The sequence below is a fragment of the Hemitrygon akajei genome, chromosome 14 (genome assembly GCF_048418815.1).
Source record: "Hemitrygon akajei chromosome 14, sHemAka1.3, whole genome shotgun sequence".
NCBI classification, from domain to species: Eukaryota; Metazoa; Chordata; class Chondrichthyes; order Myliobatiformes; family Dasyatidae; genus Hemitrygon; species Hemitrygon akajei.
In genome coordinates, this window is record NC_133137.1 from 3,260,212 (window position 1) to 3,281,321 (window position 21,110).

The 21,110-nt window shown below is 46.1% G+C and overlaps 1 protein-coding gene across 5 annotated transcripts in view; it reads left to right on the top strand.

Annotated features, from left to right (window-relative positions):
- The window catches only part of osbp2b (oxysterol binding protein 2b), a 408,269-nt gene extending 388,011 nt beyond the window's left edge, over positions 1–20,258 (top strand). For all 5 annotated transcript variants that reach the window (XM_073065344.1, XM_073065346.1, XM_073065345.1 and 2 more), the window contains 3 exons: positions 982–1,166; positions 10,115–10,335; positions 13,523–20,258. In XM_073065344.1, the coding sequence (XP_072921445.1) occupies positions 982–1,166; positions 10,115–10,335; positions 13,523–13,665 (549 nt within the window). In that variant the 3' untranslated portion in view covers positions 13,666–20,258. The remainder of the gene's footprint in view (positions 1–981; positions 1,167–10,114; positions 10,336–13,522) is intronic.
- The last annotated feature ends 852 nt before the right edge of the window (positions 20,259–21,110 follow it).

The following is a 21,110-nucleotide window of genomic DNA, read 5'->3' on the forward strand; positions in this document are numbered from 1 at the left end:
AGGTAAAGCTGGGAGTAATCTCCAAGGAACAGAATTTGTGCCATTTCTCCATCCCTCAGTTTCCCATCAGAATCAATCTCAACACCTGGACAAATTCCAGAGCATTTCAGGTTCTGCATGGAAACCGTGTAAATGTTAAAGCACTGAAAGAAGGTACAAAGTGTAACTGATATATGCCAGCATCTAGACTCACAGGAGTCTACCTTTCTATCTCATTTAACCATAGTCCTGTATTCTTCTATTCCTTTATCCCTCAAGTAGCTAACTGCCCTACTGGGCTGGCATGGTAGTGTAGTGGTTTACAGTGGTTTGCAGTACCAGTAACATGGGTTCAATTCCCACTTCTGTCCTGTAAGGAGTTTATACATTCTCCCCATATCTGCATGGGTTTCCTCCAGGTGCTTCAGTTTCCTCTCACCAGTTGGTAGATTAATTGGTCATTGTAACTTGTCCTGTGATTTGGTTATGGTTAATTCAGGGGTTGCTGGGCAGTGTGGCTTGAAGGGCATTTTTTATACTGTCTCAGTAAATAAGTAAATAAATGGATTAATAAATACTATTCTGTTCAACTATTTGCCTGCCACAGCATTATTCTTGGCTTGGGAAGAATTTATGTTGCGTTTTTGATGGCTCAAAGTCCTGATCCAGCACCCATGACCACTGAAGTTTTTTTGTATTTACGATCATGGTACAGAACAGTTTAACATCAAGGAGCCTTCTCAGGTGGTACAGGAGAAAGATTTTGAATGTCAAGCATGACAGTGCAGTTAAAACTGGATAACAGAGCAGATTTCTACGGGTTTCCTACAGAGGCAGCTTGTCTTATGAGCTAGAATCCCATTATTCATGCAACACCAAAATAGGATGAAACCCAATGAAATGGAGAAACCACTAATTGAGATGGATTTAATGAGGGTCTTCTTACTGAGCTGGGAGAAGTGCTGCTATATAATGAGAATACTTTTTCTTGCGATAAAACAGGTGACGGGTGTGATGACTGACCGAGAAGGCAAAGCGAATTATATCCTGTCAGGGACATGGGATGAGAAGATGGAATTTGCAAAAGTTGTACAAAGCAGTCAAGATGGGACCAGTTATGAGGGCAAACAGAAAACTGTTTACCAGACCCTTCCACCCAAGGTGCTATGGAGGAAGTATGCACTTCCGTGAGTATTGACTTAACAAACTAACACACAGTGTAAATCTGGTAAGCATCATCTCAGCTATCATCATATTCTGAATGCAGCAAATTCCAATGCAGAATAATTTGTGATTTGATGTCCTTTCAAAGAGTTAACACACCTTCAGTTGGGTGAATGGCCTCTTTCTATGCTGTGACATATTGTGTTAATAGAGTGACACAGCAAAGAAATGGGCCCCAGACCAACCAAGCCTGCACCACCTATCAGGCTTGCAGCAATAAAAAATCCTATTTCATTCTCCCCAACCCCCCCCCCCCCGTCCCATATTCTACCACATCCACATACTAGGGTTAATTTACAATGGCCAACACCCATACGTATCCAAAGAGGAGAGATTTCTCTTTTTAACTGTTTCTTTAAAAACACCCAACAGTCTAACTAGGAGGAGTAACCTTTGAACTTAGTCCAACTGATGATTAAATGCGGTACAGCCTCTTGGCCGGTTATAAATAGAAGAATTCAGCAGGTGCTGGAAATCCACAGTAACACACATAACATGCTGGAGGAACTGAACAGGTCATGCAGCAGCTATGAAAAGGGTCTCAGCCTGAAACGTCAACTATTTATTCCTTTCTATTGATGCTCCTGATCTGCTAAGTTCCTCCAGCATAGTAGCGGTAACTGTGTTAAACTCCATAGCTGCGGTAATGGTGTTAAACTGCATAGCGGCAGTAACTGTGTTAAACTCCATAGTTGCGTTAACGATGTTATACTCCGTAGTTACGATAGACTTGTTTCGTGGATGGTGACAATTCACTAGCTGACCTAGAGAATCCATTCACCTCAGAGGTCACCCAGATCTCCAAAGTCCACAATCTTGTCAACAGTGGACCCACTTGTAATTAAAATTTAAGATCAGCTTTATTTGTCACAGTGAAATGCATCATTTGCATCAAGTCAAATCAGTGTAGATTGTGCTGGTAGCCCTCAAGTGTCGCTATGCTTCTGGCACCAGCTTAGCATGCCCACATCTCACAAACACTAAGCTACCGTGCCACCTTGCCATGTTGTCATTGCCTGTTACAGTCCCATCAAACCTCCAAACCAAGGAAACTCGGAGCCATTTCTCGATTTCACCAACATTGCCCTTCTGTAGCGCTGATTCAAAATTCAGCTGGCTCTCATTAAGTTCAGCACCCCTGGTCTACCAAAGGCTTTGAATATGTGTTCATTACCCTGAGTGACTTTTACAACCTTCTCCAGACTTGCATCCCCTCCTACAATTGCTCAGACAATCAGTTCAGTTTAACCTGCACTCCTGCAGCCCGGGTTTGGGTGGTGAAGTGCTCAGACAATCAGTTCAGTTTAACCTGCACTCCTGCAGCCCGGGTTTGGGTGGTGAAGTGCTCAGTCCATCAGTTCAGTTTAACCTGCACTCCTGCAGCCCGGGTTTGGGTGGTGAAGTGCTCAGTCCATCAGTTCAGTTTAACCTGCACTCCTGCAGCCCGGGTTTGGGTGGTGAAGTGCTCGGACAATCAGTTCAGTTTAACCTGCACTCCTGCAGCCCGGGTTTGGGTGGTGAAGTGCTCGGACAATCAGTTCAGTTTAACCTGCACTCCTGCAGCCCGGGTTTGGGTGGTGAAGTGCTCGGACAATCAGTTCAGTTTAACCTGCACTCCTGCAGCCCGGGTTTGGGTGGTGAAGTGCTCAGACAATCAGTTCAGTTTAACCTGCACTCCTGCAGCCCGGGTTTGGGTGGTGAAGTGCTCAGACAATCAGTTCAGTTTAACCTGCACTCCTGCAGCCCGGGTTTGGGTGGTGAAGTGCTCGGACAATCAGTTCAGTTTAACCTGCACTCCTGCAGCCCGGGTTTGGGTGGTGAAGTGCTCGGACAATCAGTTCAGTTTAACCTGCACTCCTGCAGCCCGGGTTTGGGTGGTGAAGTGCTCGGACAATCAGTTCAGTTTAACCTGCACTCCTGCAGCCCGGGTTTGGGTGGTGAAGTGCTCGGACAATCAGTTCAGTTTAACCTGCACTCCTGCAGCCCGGGTTTGGGTGGTGAAGTGCTCGGACAATCAGTTCAGTTTAACCTGCACTCCTGCAGCCCGGGTTTGGGTGGTGAAGTGCTCGGACAATCAGTTCAGTTTAACCTGCACTCCTGCAGCCCGGGTTTGGGTGGTGAAGTGCTCGGACAATCAGTTCAGTTTAACCTGCACTCCTGCAGCCCGGGTTTGGGTGGTGAAGTGCTCGGACAATCAGTTCAGTTTAACCTGCACTCCTGCAGCCCGGGTTTGGGTGGTGAAGTGCTCGGACAATCAGTTCAGTTTAACCTGCACTCCTGCAGCCCGGGTTTGGGTGGTGAAGTGCTCGGACAATCAGTTCAGTTTAACCTGCACTCCTGCAGCCCGGGTTTGGGTGGTGAAGTGCTCGGACAATCAGTTCAGTTTAACCTGCACTCCTGCAGCCCGGGTTTGGGTGGTGAAGTGCTCAGACAATCAGTTCAGTTTAACCTGCACTCCTGCAGCCCGGGTTTGGGTGGTGAAGTGCTCGGACAATCAGTTCAGTTTAACCTGCACTCCTGCAGCCCGGGTTTGGGTGGTGAAGTGCTCGGACAATCAGTTCAGTTTAACCTGCACTCCTGCAGCCCGGGTTTGGGTGGTGAAGTGCTCGGACAATCAGTTCAGTTTAACCTGCACTCCTGGAGCCCGGGTTTGGGTGGTGAAGTGCTCAGACAATCAGTTCAGTTTAACCTGCACTCCTGCAGCCCGGGTTTGGGTGGTGAAGTGCTCGGACAATCAGTTCAGTTTAACCTGCACTCCTGCAGCCCGGGTTTGGGTGGTGAAGTGCTCAGACAATCAGTTCAGTTTAACCTGCACTCCTGCAGCCCGGGTTTGGGTGGTGAAGTGCTCAGACAATCAGTTCAGTTTAACCTGCACTCCTGCAGCCCGGGTTTGGGTGGTGAAGTGCTCGGACAATCAGTTCAGTTTAACCTGCACTCCTGCAGCCCGGGTTTGGGTGGTGAAGTGCTCAGACAATCAGTTCAGTTTAACCTGCACTCCTGCAGCCCGGGTTTGGGTGGTGAAGTGCTCAGACAATCAGTTCAGTTTAACCTGCACTCCTGCAGCCCGGGTTTGGGTGGTGAAGTGCTCGAACAATCAGTTCAGTTTAACCTGCACTCCTACAGCCCGGGTTTGGGTGGTGAAGTGCTCAGACAATCAGTTCAGTTTAACCTGCACTCCTGCAGCCCGGGTTTGGGTGGTGAAGTGCTCGGACAATCAGTTCAGTTTAACCTGCACTCCTGCAGCCCGGGTTTGGGTGGTGAAGTGCTCGGACAATCAGTTCAGTTTAACCTGCACTCCTGCAGCCCGGGTTTGGGTGGTGAAGTGCTCAGACAATCAGTTCAGTTTAACCTGCACTCCTGCAGCCCGGGTTTGGGTGGTGAAGTGCTCGGACAATCAGTTCAGTTTAACCTGCACTCCTGCAGCCCGGGTTTGGGTGGTGAAGTGCTCGGACAATCAGTTCAGTTTAACCTGCACTCCTGCAGCCCGGGTTTGGGTGGTGAAGTGCTCGGACAATCAGTTCAGTTTAACCTGCACTCCTGCAGCCCGGGTTTGGGTGGTGAAGTGCTCGGACAATCAGTTCAGTTTAGCCTGCACTCCTGCAGCCCGGGTTTGGGTGGTGAAGTGCTCAGACAATCAGTTCAGTTTAACCTGCACTCCTGCAGCCCGGGTTTGGGTGGTGAAGTGCTCGGACAATCAGTTCAGTTTAACCTGCACTCCTGCAGCCCGGGTTTGGGTGGTGAAGTGCTCAGACAATCAGTTCAGTTTAACCTGCACTCCTGCAGCCCGGGTTTGGGTGGTGAAGTGCTCGGACAATCAGTTCAGTTTAACCTGCACTCCTGCAGCCCGGGTTTGGGTGGTGAAGTGCTCGGACAATCAGTTCAGTTTAACCTGCACTCCTGCAGCCCGGGTTTGGGTGGTGAAGTGCTCGGACAATCAGTTCAGTTTAACCTGCACTCCTGCAGCCCGGGTTTGGGTGGTGAAGTGCTCGGACAATCAGTTCAGTTTAACCTGCACTCCTGCAGCCCGGGTTTGGGTGGTGAAGTGCTCGGACAATCAGTTCAGTTTAACCTGCACTCCTGCAGCCCGGGTTTGGGTGGTGAAGTGCTCAGACAATCAGTTCAGTTTAACCTGCACTCCTGCAGCCCGGGTTTGGGTGGTGAAGTGCTCGGACAATCAGTTCAGTTTAACCTGCACTCCTGCAGCCCGGGTTTGGGTGGTGAAGTGCTCGGACAATCAGTTCAGTTTAACCTGCACTCCTGCAGCCCGGGTTTGGGTGGTGAAGTGCTCGGACAATCAGTTCAGTTTAACCTGCACTCCTGCAGCCCGGGTTTGGGGGGTGAAGTGCTCGGACAATCAGTTCAGTTTAACCTGCACTCCTGCAGCCCGGGTTTGGGTGGTGAAGTGCTCAGACAATCAGTTCAGTTTAACCTGCACTCCTGCAGCCCGGGTTTGGGTGGTGAAGTGCTCAGACAATCAGTTCAGTTTAACCTGCACTCCTGCAGCCCGGGTTTGGGTGGTGAAGTGCTCAGACAATCAGTTCAGTTTAACCTGCACTCCTGCAGCCCGGGTTTGGGTGGTGAAGTGCTCGGACAATCAGTTCAGTTTAACCTGCACTCCTGCAGCCCGGGTTTGGGTGGTGAAGTGCTCGGACAATCAGTTCAGTTTAACCTGCACTCCTGCAGCCCGGGTTTGGGTGGTGAAGTGCTCAGACAATCAGTTCAGTTTAACCTGCACTCCTGCAGCCCGGGTTTGGGTGGTGAAGTGCTCGGACAATCAGTTCAGTTTAACCTGCACTCCTGCAGCCCGGGTTTGGGTGGTGAAGTGCTCGGACAATCAGTTCAGTTTAACCTGCACTCCTGCAGCCCGGGTTTGGGTGGTGAAGTGCTCGGACAATCAGTTCAGTTTAACCTGCACTCCTGCAGCCCGGGTTTGGGTGGTGAAGTGCTCGGACAATCAGTTCAGTTTAACCTGCACTCCTGCAGCCCGGGTTTGGGTGGTGAAGTGCTCGGACAATCAGTTCAGTTTAACCTGCACTCCTGCAGCCCGGGTTTGGGTGGTGAAGTGCTCGGACAATCAGTTCAGTTTAACCTGCACTCCTGCAGCCCGGGTTTGGGTGGTGAAGTGCTCGGACAATCAGTTCAGTTTAACCTGCACTCCTGCAGCCCGGGTTTGGGTGGTGAAGTGCTCGGACAATCAGTTCAGTTTAACCTGCACTCCTGCAGCCCGGGTTTGGGTGGTGAAGTGCTCGGACAATCAGTTCAGTTTAGCCTGCACTCCTGCAGCCCGGGTTTGGGTGGTGAAGTGCTCAGACAATCAGTTCAGTTTAACCTGCACTCCTGCAGCCCGTGTTTGGGTGGTGAAGTGCTCGGACAATCAGTTCAGTTTAACCTGCACTCCTGCAGCCCGGGTTTGGGTGGTGAAGTGCTCGGACAATCAGTTCAGTTTAACCTGCACTCCTGCAGCCCGGGTTTGGGTGGTGAAGTGCTCGGACAATCAGTTCAGTTTAACCTGCACTCCTGCAGCCCGGGTTTGGGTGGTGAAGTGCTCGGACAATCAGTTCAGTTTAACCTGCACTCCTGCAGCCCGGGTTTGGGTGGTGAAGTGCTCGGACAATCAGTTCAGTTTAACCTGCACTCCTGCAGCCCGGGTTTGGGTGGTGAAGTGCTCGGACAATCAGTTCAGTTTAACCTGCACTCCTGCAGCCCGGGTTTGGGTGGTGAAGTGCTCGGACAATCAGTTCAGTTTAACCTGCACTCCTGCAGCCCGGGTTTGGGTGGTGAAGTGCTCGAACAATCAGTTCAGTTTAACCTGCACTCCTGCAGCCCGGGTTTGGGTGGTGAAGTGCTCGGACAATCAGTTCAGTTTAACCTGCACTCCTGCAGCCCGGGTTTGGGTGGTGAAGTGCTCGTACAATCAGTTCAGTTTAACCTGCACTCCTGCAGCCCGGGTTTGGGTGGTGAAGTGCTCGGACAATCAGTTCAGTTTAACCTGCACTCCTGCAGCCCGGGTTTGGGTGGTGAAGTGCTCGGACAATCAGTTCAGTTTAACCTGCACTCCTGCAGCCCGGGTTTGGGTGGTGAAGTGCTCGGACAATCAGTTCAGTTTAACCTGCACTCCTGCAGCCCGGGTTTGGGTGGTGAAGTGCTCGGACAATCAGTTCAGTTTAACCTGCACTCCTGCAGCCCGGGTTTGGGTGGTGAAGTGCTCAGACAATCAGTTCAGTTTAACCTGCACTCCTGCAGCCCGGGTTTGGGTGGTGAAGTGCTCGGACAATCAGTTCAGTTTAACCTGCACTCCTGCAGCCCGGGTTTGGGTGGTGAAGTGCTCGGACAATCAGTTCAGTTTAACCTGCACTCCTGCAGCCCGGGTTTGGGTGGTGAAGTGCTCGGACAATCAGTTCAGTTTAACCTGCACTCCTGCAGCCCGGGTTTGGGTGGTGAAGTGCTCGGACAATCAGTTCAGTTTAACCTGCACTCCTGCAGCCCGGGTTTGGGTGGTGAAGTGCTCGGACAATCAGTTCAGTTTAACCTGCACTCCTGCAGCCCGGGTTTGGGTGGTGAAGTGCTCGGACAATCAGTTCAGTTTAACCTGCACTCCTGCAGCCCGGGTTTGGGTGGTGAAGTGCTCGGACAATCAGTTCAGTTTAACCTGCACTCCTGCAGCCCGGGTTTGGGTGGTGAAGTGCTCGGACAATCAGTTCAGTTTAACCTGCACTCCTGCAGCCCGGGTTTGGGTGGTGAAGTGCTCGGACAATCAGTTCAGTTTAGCCTGCACTCCTGCAGCCCGGGTTTGGGTGGTGAAGTGCTCAGACAATCAGTTCAGTTTAACCTGCACTCCTGCAGCCCGGGTTTGGGTGGTGAAGTGCTCGGACAATCAGTTCAGTTTAACCTGCACTCCTGCAGCCCGGGTTTGGGTGGTGAAGTGCTCGGACAATCAGTTCAGTTTAACCTGCACTCCTGCAGCCCGGGTTTGGGTGGTGAAGTGCTCGGACAATCAGTTCAGTTTAACCTGCACTCCTGCAGCCCGGGTTTGGGTGGTGAAGTGCTCGGACAATCAGTTCAGTTTAACCTGCACTCCTGCAGCCCGGGTTTGGGTGGTGAAGTGCTCGGACAATCAGTTCAGTTTAACCTGCACTCCTGCAGCCCGGGTTTGGGTGGTGAAGTGCTCAGACAATCAGTTCAGTTTAACCTGCACTCCTGCAGCCCGGGTTTGGGTGGTGAAGTGCTCGGACAATCAGTTCAGTTTAACCTGCACTCCTGCAGCCCGGGTTTGGGTGGTGAAGTGCTCGAACAATCAGTTCAGTTTAACCTGCACTCCTGCAGCCCGGGTTTGGGTGGTGAAGTGCTCGGACAATCAGTTCAGTTTAACCTGCACTCCTGCAGCCCGGGTTTGGGTGGTGAAGTGCTCGGACAATCAGTTCAGTTTAACCTGCACTCCTGCAGCCCGGGTTTGGGTGGTGAAGTGCTCGGACAATCAGTTCAGTTTAACCTGCACTCCTGCAGCCCGGGTTTGGGTGGTGAAGTGCTCGGACAATCAGTTCAGTTTAACCTGCACTCCTGCAGCCCGGGTTTGGGTGGTGAAGTGCTCGGCTGCTCAGCCACACACATTGGAATCCTTCCTGACATCTAACCTTCAGTCACCTTTGTGTGCTCCAGGGAAGGTCTCTTCAGTTAAGCTTGTAATCACCCCTTCTGTCTTTTGCTGGTGGTTTGCTGTTCATTCCTTTGTAATTCTCATGCTCCTAGACAGTACTCTGTGCCAGTATCTGCTTTATGGATGCTAAGTAAATGAAGTTGTTGTCGCTGTGCTTTATGCACGCCACAAGTCATTGCCATTTGAAATGTCATGCCAGACACCTTCAGGCACAGTAGTGTCACCAACACTCCAGCCTTTGATCTCGATGGGTCAGAACTACAGACCGTTCAGTCTCTTGAACTTGATCTGCCATTCGAGTTCAAGTTTACTGTCATTCATTCAACTGTACACATGCATACGGCTGAACAAAGCAACATTGCTCTGGCACTGAGGTGCAAAATAAGCACATATGAACACAATAATTTTAACAGATACTTTCGAAAGATTCTGTAGGTGTAAAAGTTGATGTAAAGTGCACATATAGTTAAGTATGCAACAGTATACTGCTACTGAAACGATCATAAATAGTGTATACTGGATGGTAGCAAGTGAGTCTCACAGTCTGGGGATAAAAAGCTGTTACCCAGCCTAACGGTCTCTGTTCTTATATTGTGGCACCTTCTACCTGACAGTAGGAGGACAAAGAGATTGTAGAATGGATGGGATGGTTCATGACAATGCTGAGAGCTCTACGAATACAGCTTTTCTGGTATATATCCTGGTTGAGGGGGGAGAGACCCTGATGATTCTCTCAGCAGTCTCTGCAATCCATTGAAAGGGTCTTGCAGTCATATGCCTTGTAATTACCTTACTAGAAGTTGTTACAGCTGGTCAGGACACTGGATGGTGCTCCCGTAGAATTGGTTAGAATATGGGTGGGGATTCCACTAGATCATGACTGTTCTGTTCCTTCATTTAGTCATGTGCCCTCAGATCTTCTTCTACCTCTACTAGGGGACTATGTTCCAAACCTCCACTGCATTTTTGTGTAGAGAAATTGCTTCCTGACTTTGGTTTTGAATAGGCTGACTTCAGTTTTAATATCATGCCCTTGTGTTCATGGTCCTTTGCTCAAAGAAAATGGGTTTTCTACTCTATCAGCTCTCTACATATCTTGATTCATTCAGCCACCTCCAAATTTTGGAACCTATCCTCACAGTGTAGCCTTTTATTCCCTGGTACATTCTGTTGAATCTGTGTTGTGCATCTTTCTGAGACCATTGTATATGTGTTCTGTATTAAGAAACACGGCCACAATATGGCCTTCTGTTCCAGGGACAATGCAGAAAACATGTACTACTTCTCTGAGCTGGCACTCACCCTGAATGAGATGGAGAGTGGGACGGCGCCAACTGACAGTCGCCTGCGTCCAGATCAGCGCTTGATGGAAAACGGCGACTGGGAGGAGGCAAATGTGGAGAAGCAGCGATTAGAAGAGAAGCAGAGAGCCGCCCGACGCTTGAGAGAGGCCGAGGCAGCCAAAGCCTTGGAGGAAGGTGAGAACCAAGGACATTGGTTGAGGCTCAGGCAGCAGTGGAGCTGGAGCTGGATGACAGAATAAGGCAACACTCAGACCTTTCACACTTGACCTTAATCCAATTCAACCTCTCTGTTTTACCCTCTAACCATCTCCCAGCAACACTCTGGGAAAACTGCCTGCAAGAATCAATCACTAATCCTGTAACCTCAAATCTGGGCGTTAGGGGAGAGAGAGAAATACATCACACTCTCTTACAGTATTAGAAACTAACATTCCTAACGTTCCGGAAGAAATTTTACAACAGAGTCTTTAGAGTCAGATTTATTGTCACAGACTTGTACAATGTGAAATGTCATTGTTTGAAAGCAACAATTCAGTGCAAAGACAACAAATTACTACGAATTACAAAAGAACGAAAGAAAGGAGTAAGAAGGTAGTGAGTGTTCGTGGGCCATTCAGAAATATGATGGCAGAAGGTGAGTCTCCAGGGAGCTGTGTCTCCTCCCTGTTGGTAATAATGGAAAGAGGGCATGGATGCCTTGAGTCAGTTAGCTGCACGATAATCTGAATCAGAAAGTTGTGAGTTCATGAGTTTACTAGGGTTCAGTGCAGAAGATGGGTGGCATCTGCTTCAGTATTGAGGTAGGGCCGAGAGATGCCATCAGCTCAAATGGCATACTGTAGCTCACTTTGCCCTCTGTCACACCAGCCTTTCAAAGAAAAGGAGGAGGTGGCTTTACCCCTCCTGTCTGAACCGGTAACACTTAGAAGACCTGGTCATTGTTTTTTGTGGGATTTCATGTCAGTAGTCTGCACCGTTTTCTGTCCCCACCCCACCTGATCACTACTGCCAATCACCCCTTACTTGTGAACTGCTTCTGAATATCAGGATATTTTGAAAGGCAGTGTTTATGGACGGCATGGTGCCACAGCTATTAGAGCCACTGGCATACTGCACCAAAGACCTGGGTTCAATCCTGGCCTCAGGGTGGAGTTTGCATGTGCTTCCTGTCGGTTTCCTCCAGGTTCCCCAGTTGTATCCCAAAGATTTATGGGTTGGTAAGTTAATTGGCCAGTGTAAATTGTTCCTAAGGTATAAGTAAGTGGCAAATCAAGCTGAAGCTGATGGGAATGAGGGGAAAGTTAGAAAGATAATGCAGAAGAATGTAAATGGCTGCTTATAGACTCTCCCTAGCCATTCATTACACTGCAGATATCTCAGCTACTCTTTCATCAATAGCACACAAGTGAAAGCTGCGGTAACATTATCTACTGAGAAGCCCCTCAAATTCATTGCAAGAGATTACTGATAACTGAGGCTCCTATTGATAGGAATAGGACCATTACCCCAAAGTTTCAAGTTTATGTGTAAAGATAGGAGCTGTCTGAGGAATATATAGGTAGATGTGGATGAAAAAGAGAGGCAGCATTAGCATAGATATTGTGGATAAGGGCCCATTTCATGATGTATCTCTGCATGACTCTATAAATTAAACTCTGGAGAAACTCAGTGGGTTAGGCAACATCTGTGAAAGGGACATTCCATGTTTTGTGTTAAGACCCTCAATCTGAACTCAAAGATATAGGGGAGATGGCCAGTGTGAAGAAGTGAAAGAAAGGGGGGTGATTGGCAGTGGGAGGTGGGCAGGAGAGTAGAAGTAATGATAGAGGCTGGTAGATTATATGCAGAGGCAACAAAGGGCTGCTAAAGGTTTAAACCCATGGGAATGGAAGGTGAAGAATGGATCCAAAAAAAGTAAGTGGTGGAGAATCTGGGGCATTAAGAAGAGGGACGCCTCACGTCTTAATAAGCTGGTAAGGAAGGCGGGCTCTGTCGTGGGCAAAGGACTGGAGAGTTTAACATCGGTAGCTGAGCGAAGGGCGCTGAGTAGGCTACGGTCAATTATGGATAACTCTGAACATCCTCTACATAGCACCATCCAGAGACAGAGAAGCAGTTTCAGTGACAGGTTACTATCAATGCAATGCTCCTCAGACAGGATGAAGAGGTCAATACTCCCCAATGCCATTAGGCTTTACAATTCTACCTCCAGGACTTAAGAACTTTTTAAAAGCTATTAATGCTTTTTGAGACGGTGATTTAGATGCATATCATATTTTTTTACTGAGTTAAGTATTGTATGTAATTAGTTTTGCTACAGCAAGTGTATGGGACATTGGAAAAAAGTTGAATTTCCCCATGGGGATGAATAAAGTATCTATCTATCTATCTATCTATCTATCTATCTATCTATCTAGAAGAAAGAAATGGGGTGATAGGAGGTTGGAGGGGAGAGGGTAATAAGGTGGAGGCTATAATAGACTTGGTTAGAACAGAAGAGAGGAAGGCACAGAGGGGGAGCAGGCTACCTGAAATGGAGCATTCAATTCATCATTAATGCCATTGGGTTGTAGACCACTTAGGCAGTACGAGAGGTGCTGTTCCTCTGTTTAGCTTCACCCTGGCAGAGGCAGAAGTTGAGGGCAGACAGCTTGGAGTGGAAATGGAGAGAGGAATTAAAATGACTTCTGGCCAATAGGTTCAAATGACCAGACGGGGGCCTTGCAAAATGGTCGCCTACTTTGTACTTGGTCTCATCTATGTAGAGGAGGCCATACTGGGAGCATTGAATGCAAAAGAAGAGATTGGTGGAGCTGAGAGTTGATCTTTGCCTCATCTGGAAGGGCTCTTCAGGGCCCTGGATGCTGGTGAGGGAGAAGTACAGGGACATGTCCACCTCCTTCCGTTGCAGGGAGAAGTGCGGGGGAAGGCAGATTGGAGGATGGGGGGGAGAGATGAACAAACCAGAGGAGTCATTGAGAGACTGGTTCCTGCAGAAAGGGATAAAGAGGGGAAGAAGCTCCTGGTTGCAAACTAAGGTCAGGTAATCTGTTCCTTTGTTGTTTCCACCTTTCACTTCCCAGTCTCTGTTGCTTCCCCCTGCCCACCTGACACCATCTGCCAGTCAACCCCATCACCTGGATCCACCTAAGGTATTTCTTGCCAGCTCTTGCCCTACCCCTCCTCACCTTTTTATACTGGCTGTCTCCCCTCTACTCTTTCAGACCTAAAAAAGGGTCTCAACCTGAAACATCAACTGTCCATTTCCCTCCACAGACTTTGAGCTCCTCCAGCCATTTATGTTGTGTTTGCATCTGGAAGTCTCTCATGTCTGTAAATGAAACTGTTCTTCCAAACACAGGCAGGGACTCTGAAGCCTACAAACCGGTGTGGTTCGAGAAGAAAGAGGACCCCTTCACTGGAGAAGAGATGTACGTGTACAAAGGTGGCTACTGGGAGTGCAAGGACACACAAGACTGGAAGTTGTGCCCAGACATCTACTGAGCACGTTCAACTCCAGGCCGAAGGGCCTCAGAGTCTCTCCACTCACCAGCAGTAGAGGAAAGGAGCATCATCAACCTCCACTGCAGAACAGAGCAATGGAAACGTACAGGGCAGCTCTCTGGTACAGACAACATCAATGCAAATAAACACCACAGCCCCACTCACAAGACACAACACAGCTCCCTCCCCTCTCCCCTGAAAAATGCATCCCATAGAAGATCCATGGAATTATTTTTAACCACAGATGTCCATAGAGTGAAAGCGGTGGGTTGCTTGGGGGTTCGGTGATCACCACCAATATTCAAACAGCCAGGTAATCCAACATCCATAGTCCTCTGAGAACCCAACTGTTGATGTGATCTGCAGTCCTGGACAGAAGGTCAGAATTTTGTCAGACAAATTATCAGGTGAAATCAGATTTTACTGTTGAAGGACGATGTATAGATCTGTGTTAGACTGGAATCACTCTGTGCTGGGAGCTAGATTGGTCTTGTGTGCAACTCGGTGGTGGGTCCTTGTGCTCTTTGCATCATTGCATACAGAGACAAAAGGGACAGCAGGGAGGGAGAAAGGGCTTACTGTGGGGAATCACTGAACTTAACATGAGAACACAAGCTGAGAATGATAGTGTGTGGAAGGTGAAGCGCAGACTGCTGTTCTAGAGCATGATCCTACTTGGCTACTAAGTAGATCAACTGATTTGTTGTGCTTTAGATCAACTTAAACCATAAAATTGTCACACTTAATTGCAAAATTGCAGTAGTCAGGTAGCAAGTCATGTCGCAAGCTTAAAGTCTAGAGATTCTGCAAGGTTTGGCATACCAAATCATTTGCTCTGACATATAATGTATCATCAACATTGCTCTCTACCTCACAATTCAGTGGATTAGGTCTGTTTTTCACCACTCTGCAACATGGGCTGCTGGATCACTGACTAAGGGTTACCTTGCACTCCCAGTCCCCTGAACGGTTGTTTGTGTTGTGATTTGATCCTAATCCACTCGCCGTCACCACCACCACCACCATTCCAAGTCCTAACAGATAAAGCACAACGACTGGAATTTACAGTTGGTGTTACACATTCAGTAGTCGGTTTTTTTCCAATACACACACACACACAGGTTTTCTGCCCTTCATCTTGTTGACAACCATTTTTTAACCTTCAGAGTATTTCCTGAGCAAAGCTCTGTGAATTTGCCACAAATGGGCAGTGATGCAGACTGAAACAGCTTCCTGTGGGAAGCCAGTTTAGACCAGAAGAATTAGATCATTTGGCCCATCGTCTATTCCACCATTCAAACATGGCTGGTTTATTTATCCTTCTGAACCCCATTCTCCTGCCTTTTCCCAGTATGTTTTGATGCACTTACTAATCAAGAATCTATCAACCTCTGTTTTAAATATTCTCAATGACTTGGCCTCCACTACTGTCTGTGGCAGTGAGTTCCACAGATTCACCTCCCTCTGTGCAGTGCTGGTGACCTGAAAAAGTGCAACACTGATATTGTGAGAAGGGGATCTTCAGTGTGACTGAGAAAACCACGTTATCAACTCAGAAAGGAAGCTGCTTAAGATGTTTATTTCCAAGCAACAATTCAGAACCTTTCAATGGAGCAACAGGTAGTAACAGAGACTGATAAGTCCACGGTATCTACCGCCAACATTTAAGACTGGCCTAATTTCAGAGTTAGTCTTACATGAAGAATAATTAAATCATTCCAGTTCTGTACCTCTAACTATGTGTACTACCCTTCTCCTTCAAATCCACAAACAGAATAAATATCTGCTATTGATGATGGAAAAGTTATTTGGGCTGCAGAGGGAAAAAAAATGATGGGATGTGCTGTCTTCATGGCTACCCTCATCTTTATTCCTTATCTTAATTGTCTTGCCTTCCATTTATTGCCTCGACCTGGTCCACCATTTCTGGTATATCTAGAACTTCCCTCCCTGCTTCTTTCCTCTAATTCTTGTCTAACTCATAAGCACCCATTGTTCTCACTACAGCTCCCCCATTTGTGACTGGTTTCCATTTATTATCAAAGCACCTTGAGTCATGAGTTTTTCACTCACTAAAGGCACTTTACTACTGATAGATTGTGGACACGATTTGAACTTCCAGTTTTTGCACAATGTATTTTATTTTTAGAGATACAGCACAAATAGGCCTTCTGGCCCTTCAGTCTGCGCCACGCAGCAACCCCCGATTTAACCCCAGCCTAATCATGGGACAATTTACAATGACCAATTAACCTACCAACCGGTACGTCTTTGGACTGTGGAAGGAAACCAGAGCACCCGGAAGAAATGTGTGTGGTCACGGGGAGAATTTACAAACTCCTTACAGGCAGCAGCAGGAATTGAACCCGGGTGACTGGTACTGTAAAGCATTGCCCCAACCACTACGTTACCCGTCCTACCACACTTGGCCCATTCTCATCTTATTTCAACTCCTTTAATCACGATCTGATCCATAAACCATCTTTTCTGAAACTCTTCCTATTCAGTGGCTATGACTCTTGACCTGTCCTCTCAGATTCAGGTAGCTGCTGTTGCTTCATTGAAACGATAATGTTAGGCATCAAATTGGACAGTGTAGAGTTAGCTGAAGATAGAGTACTGGAGATCATAATTACCTTTGTCAGAGGAGGAGAGATCTGTATGCATTCATCTCCTAATGCTGGTTACCACCAGCATAAGATCAGTCCGAGGCTAACAAACACAGCAAATCGCCCAACTCAATATAATGAAGCAAGCAGAGGAAATATAATAGGCCATTGAAAGCTTGCATTAATGACTTATCAATGTCTGTAGTCATTCAGCACTATATAACTGGGAGTTCCCAGTTCCCCAAAAGCAAGAATGATCAATAAGACTGCAGCAATTACCCTGAGCTGTGGCCTCTGGATTATGTATACAATGACTTCCTGACGTACACTTTGATTCACACGTGGATGGGGAATTGCAAATGCCTCATCCTGACATGTCATTTTAAAGGCACAGTAAGTTCTAATGAAAGGTGTCGGCCCAAAACATCGGCTGTTTATTCATTTTCATGAATGCTGCCTGACCTGCTGAGTTCCTCCAGCATTTTGTGAGTGTTTATACAGTTGTGTTTACACAGAACTTTCACCTGCTAAATGGGAAGTGAAGAAGTAACAATAAGTAAAAAAAAGAGATAGATGAGGCAGGAAAGGACAAAAACAGTAGTCCCCCTCCTGACTCCTGCCATCACAGAGCTTCAGAGGCAGTTCTCTGCCGCCTTTTGAAATTTGTGATTTGTAATTAAGCAGCCCCACCCTCAAACAAAGTAACCTCCAAGAATCAAACCCTCCTGATGAAGGGTTTCGGCCCGAAACGTCGTCACTACCTCCTCCCATAGATGCTGTCTGGCCTGCTGAGTTCTGCCAGCATTTTGTGTTTTTATTTATTTCCAGCATCTGCAGATTCACTCGTGTTTCCTTCATGGTTCCTTGGTTTGTAATAAGTCAATTTGGATTATCCTATTACTGGGATAGTTTCCTATTCAATAATTGGCCATACATTTTACATTGTACCCTTCACTTGTTATATGGTCCCAATGCCATGGGACAAACATAGCTCATTACTTTCCTCAGTTTGTCGAGTGTCAGACACCATAGTCTGCCGCCAACAGTTGTGAATACCTTGTGAAAAATTACGCAAATAGACCATGTAAATATTTACATTGTTTAAACTGTTTAGAACATAAAATTGAGATTGTATAAATCTGCAGATTATACTTAAAACAGACTAGTAAAATATTTGTAATTTGTTATATATTAAGATTTTCATTTCAATAATGTAAAAACACACTTGACTGTATTCATTCAAGAAAAAATGGGAGATAAAGAGAAAGCTGAGGTTGCTGGTTTGATAATGTTATGAATGTCTAGAAAGAAATGGAAATTGCTTGATGGATATGTTGAACTATCGTCCCATCTCTCAGGTTTCCCTGACTCTCCCTCATCCCCATGCTCATCGGGGAGGTGGTGCCGGGTAACATGTCCTGAACTTCACAGTTTACAAAATTCAAAGTAAATTTATTATCAAAGTATATACATGTCACCACATACAACCCTGAGATTTGTTTTCTTGTGGGCATACTCAATAAATCCAAGAGCCATAATAGAATTAATGAAAGACTGCACCAAACAGGGCAGACAAACAACCAAGGTACAAAAGACAACAATCTGTGCAAATACCTATAAAAGAGAAAAAATAATAAATAAATAAGCAATAAATTTCAAAAACATGAGATGAAGAGTCCTTGAAAATGAATCCATATGATGTGAGAACAGTTCAGTGATGAAGTTATGTCTTTCCATTCAGGAGCCTGATTGTTGAGAGGTAGTAACTGTTCCTGAACCTGCTAGTGAGAGTCCTGACATTCCTGTACCTTCTTCCTGATGGCAGCAGTGAGGAGAGAGCATGGTCTGGCTGTTGCAGATTCCTTACCCACAAAAACACAACATATTTTAATATTTCATTAACAGGGTGTGGGTGCATGTGCTCCGACCATGAATGATACAAGAATTCTTTGTTCTTGCTGAGGTTGCTTCAGGCTGGTGGCTATATGGGCTGGCTCGGCAAGCTTTCCGACTTCGCTTAGAGTCCATTCAACACTGACATGGGACACAGTCTTTGGCAAAACAAGGTGTTTCTTAGCTCCACAGCACTCTGTAACCCCTGGTTAATCTAAGGTGGTTTTATGACAATATGAGGAAAGCCCCTCTCACAAGAAATGTCACATATTTACTCAGCCTGATACAATTGATCCCACCCAAGATTGTTGGCCTTATCCGTGGTAATGGCTTAGTTGAAAAGTTAAAGGCAACAAATGTTCTGAAGTGGAAAGATGTGAAACACAGCTTCTGGAAGGATGGATAATGAATTTCAAATCAAGTGAGCTATTTCATTTGAACAATAACACTTAAACATGATTCCTTGGGCTCTAGCCTCTCCATTATATCATATTGACACGAAATCCTGATAAATAATCTAGAATCACCAGTATGTATATTGCAGATGCCTCATTTTGAAACTGAGATTGTGGACTTATATTCACAGTTAAATGCCAGTCGTAGAGATACCTTTGATAGATCTGGATGGAAAAGGTCATTGCCAGAATTGTCCAGTTACTTTAAATCAGAAAAATGCTGAATTTGACAGGGTGTCAAGATGTCTGAGAATCGAAGAACTGCAGATTCTGAAAATGTGAAATAAGAACAGAAGATTCTGGAAACACTTGATCAATATCTGTGGAAAGAGAAATAAGGTTAACATTTCAGACTGAAGATCCACATCAAAATTTCTTTCCACCAATCCTACCTGACCTATTGAGTATTTCCAACATTCTTTGTTCCTATGTCAAGATGATAGGTTTCTTGACTAATATTAAGCATTGGGGGCCATATTTGAGTAAAGTAATCTCTTTTCCTCATCTTCCTTCAAAGCTCCCTTGAATTTATACCTTCTTAATAGGCAACTATAACCCATGCTGGATGATGTTTTTGAACTCTCTCTTGATAGGAATGGTTTAATTTGCATGTTGAATTGAGGATTTAAACAAACATTATTCCATTCAACAATGTAAGAAATGTTAAGTGAACTGGATAGTAAAAAATAAACTAGATAACAGCCTGCTGTCTAAAGGTGCTAAAGCATGATCTCAATATTGGATCTGGGTGACTATTTGACATGAACCTCAAACTCCCCCACCCCACTTCTGCCCCTCCCAGATCACAATCTAACTGATTGCTATCTTTTCAACTCACAATTAATTGGAAAGCACTCTGTAAGATCAGAAGAGAACCACACCCTCTGAATTAATTAGATGGTATTTACAACTTCCTTGTTTGTTTAGGCAGGTTAAGACTGGGAAGTTATTTCCATCTCAGTAAAACTTGAGTGAGGGAAACTAGATACTCAAATGCTTAGGTCGATAGTTCAAAATTATCTGTGTTCGTAAATGGAACACGTGGGTTGGTCACCCTCCGCAAATTACCATCGGAGCCAGTGGCAGTGCTCCACACTACAACAGTAACGTTATAAGTGTATTGAAGAAAGAGATTGCAATTTATATTTACGTGACTTTATTCTCATTATTAGCAAATCTCAATGGTTATAACTTCCTCTAATTCTATTTTGTAATATTCAGTGGTAGAAAGTGTGCAGCAAACCTAGCTTGCTGGAACCATGCAATAGAATTGTGTGAACTTTCAATGGTGCAGATGTGTTAATCATGCTCTTCCCATGTACTTGTATAACCTGCTTAATTATGAAAGCAACCAAGGCTCCTTAGTTTGTATGCAAATTTGAATTGCTTAAAGGAGTATATTTACAAACATTAATGATTTATTTGCATCAAGACCGGGCCTTCTGGATGCACTCACCTGCTCATTTGAATATCTCACCACAGTTTGGTCACTGATCTAACCAGCACCAATCAAAATCCAAGCTGACAGGACATCTGAAAACAACATCTTGTGAGATTAAAGACAAAAAAATGCCAAAAAAATGTAGAAATAAAATAAATTCAGAAATAAAGATCATTCTTATGTTTGTGTTTGCGATGTCACAGTTGTGTAGTTTGGTTCGTAAAGGTAATTGAATTTAGCAATATTGCAATGCTTCAATGCACAAACATTAATGATTTATTTGCATAAGGACTGCATATTCTTTGGGATATGGGAGGACACTGGAGCATTTACTCCACAGAGACAGCATCTGATGTCAGAATTGAACCTGGGATTTGGAAATGCAACTCCCCTAGTTGACCCACTTTGGTTACCAGAACAGCATACAGTACTCTAGATATTCCTGAGCCTGTGTCTTCTACTGATCCAACATGACATGATAAGACTTCAGCGCTGGATGGTTTGGTCTGCCCTCCAATTTTAACATTACTTCAGTACTGTGACCCTGGTGGTTCCCTAACAGTGAGTCCTGTATTCATGGATCAAGCCGGTGATAGGATCTGGACCAGTGTGATCAGAGGGAAGATGAATGGTGAATGATCAGCACACTGATGAATGATTTGGGGAAATCTGAAAGGGCAGAGATGCTGAATCTTTCAACCAAGAATGACTTGTGTTGACTGTTGTCTTTATGCAGCTGCTCCACTGCAGTCACCACCATTCTCTCTTTTACTTCTTTTCCTCTTCTGATTCTCGTGCCCGCACACCCCCCCAGCTCTATCATTCTTTCTCTCTCATTACCCCCATTGCTCCTTTTTATTACCCTCCCTCCCTGTCACATCCTCACTCTCCCTTTCTCCTGTTCTCCATTTTTCTTCCTTCCGTTTTGCTGTAGTCTCACTCTTGCTGCCCTACTCCCTGTCGTCTCACCTTCCCTCCCTCTCCTTCAATTCCTCCCTCCATTTCTCGCCCACCTTCTATCTTTCTCTCACAGTCCCTCTTTCTCAT